At 36.8% G+C, this 15,959-nt stretch overlaps 1 protein-coding gene across 2 annotated transcripts in view; it reads left to right on the top strand.

Moving 5' to 3' along the window:
* Positions 1–15,959, top strand: part of DYNC2H1 (dynein cytoplasmic 2 heavy chain 1) — a 367,862-nt gene that overhangs the window by 244,626 nt on the left and 107,277 nt on the right. For both annotated transcript variants that reach the window (XM_065882515.1, XM_065882514.1), the window contains one exon: positions 1,323–1,427. In XM_065882515.1, the coding sequence (XP_065738587.1) occupies positions 1,323–1,427 (105 nt within the window). The remainder of the gene's footprint in view (positions 1–1,322; positions 1,428–15,959) is intronic.

The following is a 15,959-nucleotide window of genomic DNA, read 5'->3' as shown; positions in this document are numbered from 1 at the left end:
TGGTGGTCCAGTGGTTGAAACTCTGTGCTTCCACTGGAGGGGGCATGGGTTCGATCCCTGGTCGGTATACTAAGATCCTGCATGCTGTGAGGCACATGAAGATCTGGAATGGGAGATTTTTTTTTAGATGGGAGATTATTTTCCATCTTAAAAAAAAGAAAAATTTAAAAATAGAAAAAAAACATTATAAGATGATTTATGAGAGTCAATGTTTAGCTTTCTATTTAATTGAGTTAGATAGAAGGAGGAAGCCAGAAGTTTCCCAGGAGATGAGAAACACACACACATATGCATGGATATATACAAGCATACACTCACATATACATACATATATATTTATGCATATCTACATTGTGATTGAAAACCTTAAGGAAGTTTACTGAGATATAGGAGAGGAAATATTTCAAAGAACAGCATGTCTTTCCAAACTTTGACATACTTCCTGTAGTTAAACTCCAGGAAGCCCAGGACCTGTGCCTTGGAAATACTGCAGAGGCAGCTGCGGAGGATGAGAAAGGATGATGGGGGTAGGGGCAGAAGATGAGTCTCCTTCACCAAAAACAATTTCTCCTACTTCAGCAAGAACAGTTTAGATGAATATATTTGCAACACCTGCCTTAAAATAACTCGTCTCCTTATGAAAACAAACAAAACAATTCCCATCTTTCAGCCAAACTGAATAAATCCTCTTGATCTACACTTAGTTTCCCGTCTAGAATCTGAAGTGAAAACTGTTCAGATGAGTGCTTGGCAAATCAAGCCTTTGCAGTGCTTACAGTAATTCTTGGGATGAAATGATAGGATTTTCGATACATTTCATCACACCTCACCAGCAAAGACTAACTGTGGAATTGCTTTATAATAAAGCAATTTACAAAGCAGTTCTTGTATATCAGACTGTGTGAGTATAGGTTTCTGGGAGTTCTATAAGTTTAAAAGAAAAGATTGTTGGAATATTTATCTCATTATAAACAGAGCTACACTCTGCAGATTAGTCTTTGGTAGGTTACAGGAAAAGTAACTACACATAGTAGGCATAGTTACTCAACTATGTTTGTTTTAATCAATTCCCCTCTGAATGTGAGAAGTATAGGATAAGAAAGTATAGTATCAAATAATTTAAGTATGAAGAAGTAATGACAAAGAATATTTCCATTAGATTACTGAGTTAATGCTATACAGACTGAAAGTGAGATATACCTAGACAATGTAACATGAATAATTAATCATTTAATACTTCACAATATTCTGGTTCTTTCTGATATCGGTGGTTGTAAGTTTAATCTTTATTGAAAAACTGTTTTTTAATTATTTGTGTTTAGGACTATCGTGCCGTCATTGAAAAACTTCCAGAGGATGACAAACCTAGTTTCTTTGGTCTACCTGCCAATATTGCTCGTTCATCTCAGCGTATGATCAGTTCTCAGGTAACCTAAAAAAAGATACATGTTTTAGAAAAAATGTTGCTACTGAGCCTAAAAGAAACATTACATTTTATTTAATACTACAGATCCACATGCTTTTATTTAATTATTTAATTTTATTTAATACAATAGATTCCAGTCTTACCTTAAATAAATTTTAAATGAGCCAAATAGTTCTATCTTAATACATTTGTTAAAATTAGTAAAATAGCACTGAACACTATCAATTTTATCCAGAATATATTGGTTTTACTCCTGTGATTTATCTTATTAAACGTACTTTAAATTTAATTTATGCAGTTGAATATGTCACTAAATTTGATATTTTCATAACAGATATAGAGATATAATTTGCATAAAAGATAAATATTTAATATTTCATATGATATTACTCATGACTGAATGTTGTAAAACATTGAGGGAAATACGGATTTTTTAATTATTGAGATATAGAAAAACATTAGCCATGAACACTGAATATTCTAGCTTCTATTGAGACCAAATAATTAAGAGCTAACATTTATTGACCTTTAACTGTGTGCCTGAAAGTGTTTTAAATACCTTATACTCAGAAACTTTAGTCTTTATAAACTCTATGAGGTAAGATCTATTACTTTTCCCTCTCAGTACCTGAGGAAACTGAAATGGAGAGAGTTAAGTTATTTACCCAAGATCACAGAGCCAGTAAAAGGCAGAACCAGTATTTAAATTGTCTGTCTGAGTAAAGACATGGCCTCTGCACCATGTGCTACAACTGCTCCTCAGACATAAATGTACTGCTAAGTACGTGCACCAAATTGTGAACTGTTACATAAGGTTCGTTGTGGGTCAGTGTATGGAAGATTCTTATTGCTCTTAAAAGTTTACTTTTGAAAAAAAAAAAAGTTTACTTTTGGTAATTTACAGGCATCCTAGCTAGATTACTTTACCTTATTTAGCTGTACTGTTTTGTACTTTTTTCTATTTTAGCCAACATTTATAAAATTGGTAATGTTTTCTCTCTTATTATTCACTAAATTTTTTCTCTCCTATTATTCACTAAACTGTTCATTGTGGAATTTTAATGTTCATTCTCACATCTTTGTAAAAGAGATGTTTGAGTATATAAATATATGCTCATTTGCATAATGTGTAAATAAGTATAAATGTTTCCTGGAACAAATAAGATCTTAACAACATCTTTGTCTATGCTAGCTGAAGACGCTAATTCCTTTTCCCTTTCTCATGCAAAGTGTTAAGTCAGATACTCCCATGAAGGAATGAAACTCCTACGTGTCCCTTAGCTTCATAACGGATATGATTACACTCTGTTCTTTTCCTTCCATGCTTTTTGTTGACCTGAGATAGTTATTTTTCAATAACCCCATCAATAACATATAAGAATTGCATATGTACCTTTGTGTGTACTTGTTTGTGTTGTATATGTGTTTGTGTATAATTTTACAACAATGCTTAAGCAAAAGAGGTTAAAACAATTAAAAGTTCATTAAAAGAATAAAAGGTTATTTCATAGAATTCAAGAAGAGTATTTACTGTGGGAATCTTATCAAAAGAAATTCAAGAGTCTGTCTTGAAAGTCCTGTTATTGACATGGCTTTCAAAACTTCTAGGGCTTCCCTGGTGGCGCAGTGGTTGAGATTCCGCCTGCCGATGCCGGGGACACGGGTTTGTGCCCCGGTCCGGGAAGATCCCACATGCTGTGGAGCGGCTAGGCCCGTGAGCCATGGCCGCTGAGCCTGCACGTCCAGAGCTTGTGCTCCGCAATGGGAGAGGCCACAATAGTGAGAGGCCCGCGTACCGCAAAAAAAAAAAAAAAAAAAAACTTCTAATGTCAGTATCATTCAGCTTCTGAAAGAATCTCCTTTAGCCCAGCTTGGATCAAATGTCTATTGAAGGGAAAAGAGTAACCTAGGATAGGTACGGCCTTAGAGACTTCTGGGAAGGATATAAGACAAGAAATGCAGAATACTGAGCATCTTCATCTTATGGAGAGGCCCACCAACCACCTATATGTGTATCTTCTTTTGCTCCTGGGCCATGTATGGCTGCCATTGATAAGAGCCCAGACTGAGAGGACCATCATGGTGCTAAATCATAGCCTTAGTTTCCCACAAATCTTCTATTACATTTTAGTCACATAGGTACAGGGCTTGCATGCTATGCTAACATGAAGCTCATCAGTCTAAGTGGAATCCCAGGGATCGGGGGTTTCATAGCAAACTAGGCAGACAAACATTTTACATTTATCTTACCTCTGTAGTTTCTAGGAAAGTAGTACTGTAGGAAGACAGACTCCAATCTCATTTTCCCAGATAGTCCTGAGACAACCCAGGCTTTATTTTTACTTTTTCTAGTTAGTATACCAAAGAATTCTCTAAAAGTTACTTTACTATGATCTAATCTCTGCTATTTTTTTCTTGCCTTAGTATTTAAATTTTTATAAATATTTATTAGATGAAAAGAGGGTAACATGTTCTTCCTTAAAGGTTTTTGGTGATACATACTCTCTTAATATTTATATTTTAAATGTCAGTCTATTTTACTGTTAATTTACTTAACTGTTTAACAGTTCTTTATTTTAGTTTTTTTTTTTTTTTTTTTGCGGTACTCGGGCCCCTCACTGCCGTGACCTCTCCCGTCGCGGAGCACAGGCTCCGGACGCACAGGCTCAGCCGCTCCGCGGCATGTGGGATCCTCCCGGACAGGGGCACGAACCCGCGTCCCCTGCATCGGCAGGCGGACTCTCAACCACTGCGCCACCAGGGAAGCCCTATTTTAGTTTTTATACTTAAACAGCTTTCAGAGTGCATCAATTACTGCAACATTTCTTTTTCATAATTATAAACACTTATATATAAACTGATAAAATTTCTATATTTAGAGCTTTTCACTCCAAGTCACATTTGGAGCCACACTTAGAATGCTTGGCCTTCTTTGAAAGTGAATGTTCAGATATGAAGCAGTCTGAATGACACTGAGTAGATTTCAAAAAAATATTATTGATCATATACAAGTTCAGGGATGTGGAACTGATGTTGAAGCAGGTATTTGATGATTTGGCATTTTAAAATTAATTGAGTGCATCCATACTAGGCAGATACCACAAGTGGTGTTTACTACACTGTTAATGATACTTACGTTCGGTGCTGTGAGTCAGCTTTTTGTTTGTTTGCTGATGTAGTGATATTTATCACATTATGTATTTATAGTACAGTATTATTGTTTATATTCATTATACTGTACATTAGATCTTTATGGCTTATTTCTGCTTGTTTTAAGTTTGTACCCTTAAACACAATCACTCTTATCTCTGCCACCCCCATCCCCTGGTAACCATCATTTTACTCTGTTTTTTACATGTTTAACTTTTTAGATTCAATACTTGACTTTCTTTGACTTATCTCCCATAGCATAATGTGCTTAAGGTCCATCTATGTTGTCACAAATGGAAGGATATTCTCCTTTCTCGTGGCTAAATAATATTCCATAGTGTATATATTCTACGTCTTTTTTATCCATTCTTCATTAATAGTCACTTGGGTTGTTTTCATATCTTGGCTATTGGGAATAATGCAGCAATCATCATGGGAGTGCTTATATCTTGTTGAAATCCTGTTTTCATTTCCTTTGGGTGTATACCTAGAAGTGGAATTTCTAGGTCATATTATAGATCTATTTTTAATTTTTTGAGGAAATTCCATACTGTTTTCTGTAGCGGCTGCACCGATTCACACTCCCACCAACAGTGCATGAAGGTTCCCCTTTCTCGACATCCTTGCCAACACTTGTTATTTTTTGTCTTTTGATGATAGCCATTATGAAAGTTGTGAGGTGATACTTCATTGTGGTTTGCATTTGCATTTTTCTGATGTTTACTGATGTTTAGCATCTTTTCACATATCTATTGGCCATTTTGATGTACTGTTCAGAGAAATGTCTCTTTTGTTCTTCTGCCCATTTTTTAATTGGATTTTTTTGTGATTAAGTTGACTGACTCTTTATATATTTTGGATGTTAACCCCTTATCTGGTTAGATAGCCTCATCCACCAGAGGGCAGACAGCAGAAGCAAGAAGTACAAACCTGCAGCCTGTGGAACAAAAACCACATTCACAGAAAGATAGATAAGAAGAAAAGGCAGAGGGCTATGTACCAGATGAAGGAACAAGATAAAACCCTAGAAAAACAACTAAGTGAAGTGGAGATAGGCAAACTTCCAGGTAAAGTTTTCAGAATAATGAGGGTAAAGATGATCTAGGGTCTCGGAAAAAGTATGCAGGCAAAGATCGAGATGATGCAAGAAATGTTTAACAAAGACCTAGAAGAATTAAAGAAAAACAAACAGATATGAACAATACAATAACTGAAATGAAAAATACACTAGAAGAAATCAATAGCAGAATAACTGAGGCAGAAGAATGGATAAGTGACCGGGAAGACAGAATGGTGGAATTCACTGCTGCAGAACAGAATAAAGAGACAAGAATGGAAAGAAACAAAGACAGCCTAAGAGACCTCTGGGACAACATTAAATGCAACAACATTTGCATTATAGGGGCCATGGAAGGAGAAGGGAGATAGAAAGGAGCCGAGAAAATATTTGAAGAGATTATAGTCAAAAACTTACCTAACATGGGAAAGGAATAGCCACCTAAGTCCTGGAAGTGAAGAGGGTCCCATACAGGATAAACGCAAGGAGAAACATGCCAAGACACATACTAATCAAATTGGCAAAAATTAAAGACAAAGAAAAATTATTGAAACAGCAAGGGAAAAATGACAAATAACATACAAGGAAACTCCCATAAGGTTAACAGCTGATTTCTCAACAGAAACTCTACAAGCCTGAAGGGAGTGACATGGCATATTTAAAGTGATGAAAGGGAAGAACCTACAACCAACATTACTCTACCTGGCAAGGATCTCATTCAGATTCGATGGAGAAATCAAAAGCTTTACAGACAAGCAAAAGCTAAGAGAATTCAGTACCACCAAACCAGCTCTACAACAAATGCTAAAGGAACTTCTCTAAGTGGGAAACACAAGAGAAGAAAAGGACCTATAAAAACAAACCCAATACAATTAAGAAAATGGTAATAGGAGCATGCATATCAATAATTACCTTAAACATGAATGGATCAAATGCTCCAACCAAAAGACACAGTCTTGCTGAATGGATACAAAAACAAGACCCATATATATACTGTCTACAAGAGTCCCACTTCAGACCTAGGGACACATACAGACTGAAAGTGAGGGGATGGAAAAAGATATTCCTTGCAAATGGAAATCAAAAGAAAGCTGGAGTAGCAATACTCATATCAGATAAAATAGACTTTAGAATAAAGAATGTTACAAGAGACAAGGAAGGACATTACATAATGATCAAGGGATCAATCCAAGAAGATATAACAATTATAAATATATATGCACCCAACATAGGAGCACCCCAATACATAAGGCAACTGCTAACAGCTATAAAAGAGGAAATTGACAGTAACACAATAATAGTGGGGGACTTTAACACCTCACTTACACCAATGGACAGATCATGCAAACAGAAAATTAATAAGGAAACACAAGCTTTAAATGACACAAGAGACCAGATAGATTCAATTGATATTTATAGAAATTCCATCCAAAAACAGAAGATTACACTTTCTTCTCAAGTGCACATGGAACATTCTCCAGGATAGATCACATCTTGGGTCACAAATCAATCCTCAGTAAATTTAAGAAAATTGAAATCATGTCAAGCATCTTTTCTGACCACAATGCTATGAGATTAGAAATCACAGGGAAAAAAATGTAAAAAACACAAAAACACGGAGGCTAAACAATACATTACTAAATTACCAAGAAATCACTGAAGAAATCAAAGAGGAAATGAAAAAATACCTAGAGACAAATGCCAATGAAAACACAATGATCCAAAACCTATGGGATGCAGCAAAAGCAGTTCTAAGAGGGAAGATTATAGCAATACAATCCTACCTCAAGAAACAACACACATCTCAAATAAACAATCTAATGTTACACCTAAAGGAACTGGAGAAAGAAGGACAAACAAAACCCAAAGTTAGTAGAAGGAAGGAAGTCACAGAGATCACAGCAGAAATAAATGAAATGGAAACAAAGAAAACAATAGCAAAAAGATCAATAAAACTAAAAACTGGTTCTTTGAGAAGATAAATAAAATTGATATACCATTAGCCAGACTTGTCAAGAAAAAGAGGGAGAAGACCCAAATCAATAAAATTAGAAATGAAAAAGGAGAAGTTACAAGAGACACCGAAGAAATACAAAGCATCCTAAGAGACTAATACAAGCAACTCTATGCCCCAAAATGGACAACATGGAGGAAATGGACAAATGCTTAGAAAGGTATAACATTCCAAGACTGAACCAGGGGAAAATAGAAAATATGAACAGACCAATCACAAGTAATGAAATTGAAACTGTGATTGAAAATCTTACAACAAACAAAAGTCCAGGACCAGGTGGCTTCACAGGTGAATTCTATCAAACATTTAGAGAAGAGCTAACACCCATCCTTCTCAAACTCTTCCAAAATATTGCAGAGGAAGGAACACTCCCAAACTCATTCTATGAGGTGAACATCACCCTGATACCAAAACCAGACAAAGATACTACAGAAAAAGACAATTACAGACCAATATCACTCATGAATATAGATGCAAAAATCCTCAGCAAAATACTAGCAAACAGAATCCAACAACACATTAAAAGGATCATATAGCATGATCACGTGGGATTTATCCTAGGGATACAAGGATTCTTCAGAATACACAAGTCAATCAGTGTGATACACCATATTAACAAATTGAAGAATAAAAACCATATGATCATCTCAATAGATGCAGAAAAATCTTTTGACAAAATTTGCCCATTTGTGATAAAAACTCTACAGAAAGTGGGCACAGAGGGAACCTACCTCAACATTATAAAGGCCATATACGACAAACCCACAGCCAACATCGTTCTCAATGGTTAAAAACAAACCATTTCCACTAAGATCAGGAACAAGGCAAGGTTGCCCACTCTCACCACTATTATTCAACACTGTTTTGGAAGTTTTAGCCACAGCAATCAGAGAAGAAAAAGAAATAAAAGAAATCCAAATCAGAAAAGAAGAAGTAAGCCTGTCACTGTTTGAGGATGCCATGATACTATACATAGAGAATTCTAAATATACTACCAGAAAACTACTACAGCTAATTAATGAATTTGGTAAAGTAGCAGGATACAAAGTTAATGCACAGAAATCTCTTGCATTCCTATACACTAACGTTGAAAAATCTGAAAGAGAAATTAAGGAAACTCTCCCATTTACCAGTGCAACAAAAAGAATAAAATACCTAGGAATAAACCTACCTAAGGAGACAAAAGACCTGTATGCAGAAAACTATAAGACACTGATGAAAGAAATCAAAGATGATACAAACAGATGGAGAGATATACCATGTTCTTGGATTGGAAGAATCAATATTGTGAAAGTGACTATACTACCCAAAGCAATCTACCGATTCAATGCAATCCCTATCAAATTACCAGTGGCATTTTTTACAGGACTAGAACAAAAAATCTTAAAATTTGTATGGAGACAGAAAAGACCCCAAATAGCCGAAGTGGTCTTGAGGGAAAAAAATGGAGCTGGAGGAATCAGACTCGTGACTTCAGACTATACTACAAAGCTACAGTAATCAAGAAAATATGGTACTGGCACAAAAACAGAAATATAGATCAGTGGAACAGGATAGGAAGCCCAGAGATAAACCCACACACCTATGGTCAACTAATCTATGGCAAAGGAGGCAAGAATATACAATGGAGAAAAGACAGACTCTTCTATAAGTGGTTCTGGGAAAACCGGACAGCTACATGTAAAAGAATGAAATTAGAACACTCCCTAACACCATACACAAACATAAACTCAAAATGATTTAGAGACCTAAATGTAAGACTGGACACGATAAAACTCTTAGAGGAAAACATAGGAAGAACACTCTTTGACATAAATCACAGCAAGATCTTTTTTGATCCAACTCCTAGGGTAATGGAAATAAAAACAAAACTAAACAAAGGAACCTAATGAAACTTAAAAGCTTTTGCACAGCAAAGGAAACTACAAACGAGATGAAAAGACAGTCTTCAGAAAGGGAGAAAATATTTGCAAATGAATACAGAGGATTAATCTCCAAAATATATAAACAGCTCATGCAGCTCAATATTAAAAAAACAAACAGCCCAATCCAAACATGGGCAGAAGATCTAATTAGATAGACATTTCTCCAAAGAAGACATACAGATGGCCAAGAAGCACTTGAAAAGCTGCTCAACATCAGCTTTATTTATTATTAGAGAAACGCAAATCAAAACTACAATGAGGTATTACTTCACACCAGTTAGAATGCACATAATCAGAAAATCTACAAACAACAAATGCTGGAAATGGTGTGGAAAAAAGGGAACCATCTTGCACTGTTGGTGGGAATGTAAATTGATAGAGCCACTCTGGAGAACAGTATGGAGGTTCCTTATAAAACTAAAAATAAAATTACCATGTGACCCAGCAATCCCACTACTGGGCATATACCCAGACAAAACCATAATTCAGAAAGACACATGCACCCCAGTGTTCATTGAAGCACTATTTACGATAGGCAAGACATGGAAGCAACCTAAATGCCCATTGACAGATGAATGGATTAAGAAGATGTGGTACATATATACAGCGGAATATTATTCAGCCATAAAAAGGAATGAAATTGGGTCATTTGTAGAGACGTGGATGGATCTAGAGACTGTCATACAGAGTGAAGTAAGTCAGAACGAGAAAAATGAATTTCGTATATTAACGCATATATGTGGAACCTAGAAAACTGGTACAGATGAACCGGTTTGCAGAGCAGAAATTGAGACAGAGATGTAGAGAACAAACGTATGGACACCAAGGGGGGTAAGTGGCGGGGGGTGGGTGGGGGGATGTGATGAATTGGGAGATTGGAATTGACATGTACACGTTAATATGTCTAAAATGGATAAGTAATAAGAACCTACTGTATAAAAAAATAAATAAAATTCAAAACTTCAAAAAAAACCCTTATCTGATATATGATTTTCAAAAATTTTCTCCTCTTCTGTAAGTTTTCTTTTCATTTTGTTAATTGTTTTGCTGTGCAGAAACTTTTGAGTTTGATGTAGTCACATTTGTTGATTTTTGCTTTTGTTGTTTGTCCTTTTGGTGTCATATTCAAAAAATCATGGCCAAGGCATTGCTTCTTCCCTGTGTTTTCCTCTAGGAGTTTTATGGTATCAGGTCTCATGTTTAAGTCTTTGATCCATTTTCAGTTAATTTTTGTGAGTGACATGAGATGGGGGCATAATTTCATTGTTCTGCATGTATTTCTCCAGTTTTTCTGGCACCATTTATTGAAGAGCTATTCTTTCCCCATTGGGTATTCTTGGCTCCCTTGTCAAATATTAGTTGACTGTATATAGTGGAATTTAATTCTGGGCTTTCTATTCTGTTCCATTGGTGGCACAAACAGACAAAAAAACGTGTCCGTTTTTGTGTTGGCATAATATTGTTTGGTTCTTTTTTAGAATTTCAGTCTCTTTGGTAAAGTACTCCTTCTGTTTATTAATTTTATTCCTAAAGTCATTGTATTGCCATTTTAGGTTTTCCTGTAGCTCACTGAATTTCTTCATAACAGCTATTTTTTTTAACATCTTTATTGGAGTATAATTGCTTTACAATGGTGTGTTAGTTTCTGCTTTATAACAAAGTGAATCAGTTATACATATACATATGTCCCCATATCTCTTCCCTCTTGCGTCTACCTCCCTCCCACCCTCCCTATCCCACCCCTCTAGGTGGTCACAAAGCATGAGCTGATCTCCCTGTGCTGTGTGGCTGCTTCCCACTATCTGTTAGCTATCTATTGTACCTTATAACAGCTATTTTTAATTCTTTATCAGTTAGATTGCAATCTTCCGTTTCTTTGGGTTTGGTTGCTGGAAAATTGCCACTTTCTTTCTGATAGTGTGTTACTGTGATTTTTCAAAGTGTTTGATGAAAAGTGCCTCTGCCACCACATTTGAAGTAGTGAGCATCATTCTCATTTAGGCAAGACTTTGTTTACTTTGGTTCTAACAGCTCAGTAGGTTGATAATTAGGAGACTTTTTTGTTTTCCAGAAGGTGGCGCTATAGCACAAGTTTTTGTTTTTTCTTGTTGGAGATGACTCACTGCTGCTAAGGTGGGGAAACAGGAACGTGTAAAAAAACCAAAAACCTGGCCAAAAAAATTTTTAAAGCGTGGCAACAGAGTTGGGGGTGGTGTGTACTTAGCACTAGGGGCATTGGGTGTGCCCGTGGCCCAGGAGGGGGATCTTCACGTTGGATAGTCTTAGAAGTCCTAGGGCCAGAATCCAGGGGCAGACAGCAGGAAAGGCTTTCCTTCAGATCTCTTTGTCTGCCTACCTCCCTTTTCCTTCTCTGCCCCCTGTCACTGCACTCCCTCCTCAGAGAGAGCAGTGAGTCCCTCCTCCTGCAGAATGTGTGGCTAGGCACACCCCCACTCACTGACTTCACTCTCTACCTCCTCTGCCAGAAAGGTTGTACTGTCCCACTGCTGGACATGCCTCTGCCTCCTCCAGCTCCACAGCCACTACCCTCATTCTGCTGCGTCCACCCACTTTCAGGTGCACATATGTGTAGATCTCTCAGGTGTCCTGGTATGATGTATTGAGGTGCTTTTTTCAGTTAGGGATGTCCAGTTAGTTGTAAATCAAAAAGGAGAGAAAAAAGGAATGACTCACACTGCCATGATGCTGTCAGTCGCTCCCAATTTTCTTTTTAATCTGTTGCAATATATACACAATAACGTGTTTCATCCACATCAACTATTACACTATCCCTTTTTCCTTCACCTCTTCCACCATCTCATAAATGTTGTATGGGTGCCGTTGCATTAGTCAAAATGTGAATGTCAAAAGGAAGAAGCTTTGGGTTTTATTTTTGATGGTGTGGAGGGGAAGATATCAACTTGATGTGTTAATTCGATGGGTAAATGAATAATATTTATTATTTGTAATAATAATAATATTTATTTGAGGTGTCCATGTAATATCTAGTTGAAAATGTCTAGTAGGAATTTTGACTAAATAAACAAAGGAGAGAATTCAGGCATACATTTAATTTAAAAAGAGGTTGACAAACAGCAACACATCTGTTAGAGTCGAAGCCATGGGAATGAGAGATTATTAGGGAACATTGATAGAGCAGGAAGAAAGAGTGCCTGAAGGTAGAACTCTGGGAAATACCTACATTTAACATATGTTTAGAGCTGGAAAGATGTTAGCAAGAGTAAACTGCAGTCAGAAAATAAGACAATCAGAAGAATTCTAAAGGAGAGTTCCAAGGTGATGGGAATGTATGGCAATGGTTTTAAGTGGAGTGGAGGAGTTCTAAGTGCTAAATGTTGATCAGAGTTGAGAATGTCGTGGACCTTGACCAGGTTTTCAAGACTTTCTAGAGCCTCTTCCTGTAGAAGGTTGGAGGGTGGAAATAAAATTTCAGTGTTTGGGGAGGCAGGGGGTGGGGCAGTGGGTGAAAAAGTGGTGCAAATGAATAGAGGTGATTAATTTAGAAATTCAGCACTGACCAAAACCTATGTCTCAGCCAAAAAACTTAAAAAGAAAAGGCAAAAATGTGGTAATTTAATGTGAATACAAGATTCAGGGAGACATTAATGTTGGAAGAGACCGGAGTATGTTTTTTTTCCTGTATTCTGTTACAGGATTGTGAGTTACTTCAGGGTAGAGAACACCTGTTTGCTGATTGTACCCTAGTACTTTCCACTGAGTATTGCTATGATTTTAAAGATGTATTTTACATTGAAAGCAACCATAAATATTGTTTCAGTTGATTTGTAAACAAAATGCTTTAAAATATTTCTATTAGCTTTTTGGGTAAATGCATTTCCAAGTTCCTTTGTTTACCTCATTTCTGTTGAAACTGCCCTTGCCACCACTTTTTTTTTTTTTGCTTGTTTAAATATTTTGTTCAATACCCTGTCCAAAGTTCACCCTCTTCATGAAGTGTTTGTATTGATCCTCTGACATTTTTTACTTTTATATATGCTCAACTATCCAACATTAATTGCCTCCAGTGTACCTTGGTCATAAAATAGGTTTTGGCAATGTAGAGATAAATAAAAATAGTCCCTGTTCTGAAGGAACTCAGTCTAGTGGGGGAAAAAGATTATGAAAAAGTCCCCCTGCAATATAAAGGATAAAATAGAAGCATATATTCTAGTTATTTAAGTACGTATCCTGAGAATTTGTATCTCAATGAATGTATGCACTTTTCACTTTTAATTGCTGAAGAAAATTTTTGAATGAATTAGAAGATTTTTTTAGGGGGCTTCCCTGGTGGTGCAGTGGTTAAGAATCCACCTACCAATGCAGGGGACATGGGTTCGAGCCCCTGTCCGGGAAGATCCCACATGCCGCAGAGCAACTAAGCCCACACGCCACAACTACTGAGCCTGTGTGCCTAAAGCCTGTGCTCCACAACAAGAGAAGCCACTGCAGTGAGAAGCCCACACACCACAACGAAGAGTAGCCACTGCTCACCGCAACCAGAGAAAGCCCGCGCACAGCAATGAAGACCCAACACAGCCAAAAATAAACAAATAAATTTTTTAAAAACAAAGATGATATTTTTAAATGTTTGCACAAAATTTGTGCAATTAAGCCAGTTTGAGTATATGAGAGCACTTTAAAATTAAGCTAAATGAGGCTCCACTAAAGAAATCTTTAAAGCAGAAATTATACCTCTCTTACCATTTCAGATTTATGAATGTTAGAAATTTTACTTTTTATAGTAAAAAAAAAGGTTCCAGTTCCTACAGCTTGCTTTGTTAAACAAAAGTTTTTTGTTTGAGAAAATGAAAGCTAAACATAATTAAGTTTAATATTTAAAATCATGTTCTTTAATTAATTAAGTCCAAAACTGTTATCATTAGTTTGTGTCCTTGTTTACCAAGATGAGGCAGTATCTTCTGTAGGGGACATATATTGATTTTTGTCTGCCCAGATATATGAAATAATTAAAATAGCACTCAAGAAATAGTAGGTCTCAGTTTTCTGTTTGGTTCTAATGGAACTGTTAATGACAATGGCATTCTCCTTCATCTCTTTCACATCCCTTCTCCACTTGAACCCAAACTGAGCAGAAAACAGTACTCTTATCTCCTTGGTGAAGGTGCACCAGCAAAGTCACTCAGATTTCTTCCCTGGATTAATATTCAGATGCTGAGACCAAAAAGGTGCTCTTTTCACTGGATTAGATAAATGGGAATATTAAAAATCTATTCTTGATTGTGGCCATACTTGGAGTGAAAGAAGGATCAATAATAAGTTAACCTCAGGGATAGAGAGAGATGAAAAGAGCATTGTTTCTACTCTTACAACAACAGAAGAGGCCAAACCAAGTACATGACTTTTCTTGAACCTATCAGAGAGATGAATTAGCGGAACAACTAACTGAAATCTAAGGAGAGACAGGTGCCTGCAGGTGGTTACAAGACACAAGCGTTTGTCCACCTGGAGCAGATGCAGCCAGGCACTGGTAGGAATTAAGCCTAATGAATTGGTCAAGGCCCAGTTCAGGCTGCTAGAAAATGAAGACCACAGATATAGGATGAGTTCTCGCCCTCTTAAAGCCATTTTCCCCATGGACCCCCAACTGGTGAGAGTACTTAGAAAACTTCCTTTGTGGTGGTTGCCTGAGGGAAGGGAATCATGTCAGTTTGGGAGGAGGAGAGGCATGAAACTCTGTCCCTATCTGCTTTATGAAGCAAAAGCCTTAATCTGTGGGGAGAGACAAAGAAACAAAACAACAAGGATAAAAACCACTGTTGCCCTTAGGGTACTGAAGAAAACTTGATACAGCTAGGAGAAAGTAATAGAAAAAAAAAAAAACTCTCTACTCCTCTGTTAGAGGAAGGAATCTATGCCTGAATTACACAGTTTGGAGGAGCAGAAGCAATGAGAAGGCCACAATCTTGAGACCCGTGGGTGCAGTATCTACCTAAGACTGAAGCCTAATCAGAACAACAAGAATGCTGCCATCTCTTCTTCTCCACCATCAAGTAATAAGTAGCAGTGATTACACTGCTAGAAGGGTTATAATCAAGTGCAGACAGATCATCTCTGAGACATATTAGCAAACAGAAGAAATCCACTGTACCTGTGGGAAGGGGCAGGAATCTTTACCAGGCCCAGAACTACAGCTGGGGCAGGGGAAGGGACCCTGAGAAGCCCACTTCTCTAAGACCCAGGGATACAGCGTCTACCTAAAACTGAGTCTTAATTAGAACACCAGAGTGGGCTAGCAAACACTGAGTAATAAGTAACAAGCAAATACAGTAAAATGTTAATTGTAAAATCTAAGTGTTGAGTGTATGGGTCTTCACTGTATAATTTTTTCAAGTTTTCTGTATATTT

This window comes from Phocoena phocoena, chromosome 8 (assembly GCF_963924675.1).
Source record: "Phocoena phocoena chromosome 8, mPhoPho1.1, whole genome shotgun sequence".
In the NCBI taxonomy this organism is placed as follows: Eukaryota; Metazoa; Chordata; class Mammalia; order Artiodactyla; family Phocoenidae; genus Phocoena; species Phocoena phocoena.
The sequence above is the reverse complement of the archived record's forward strand: the minus strand, read 5'-3'. Positions and strand labels throughout refer to the sequence as shown.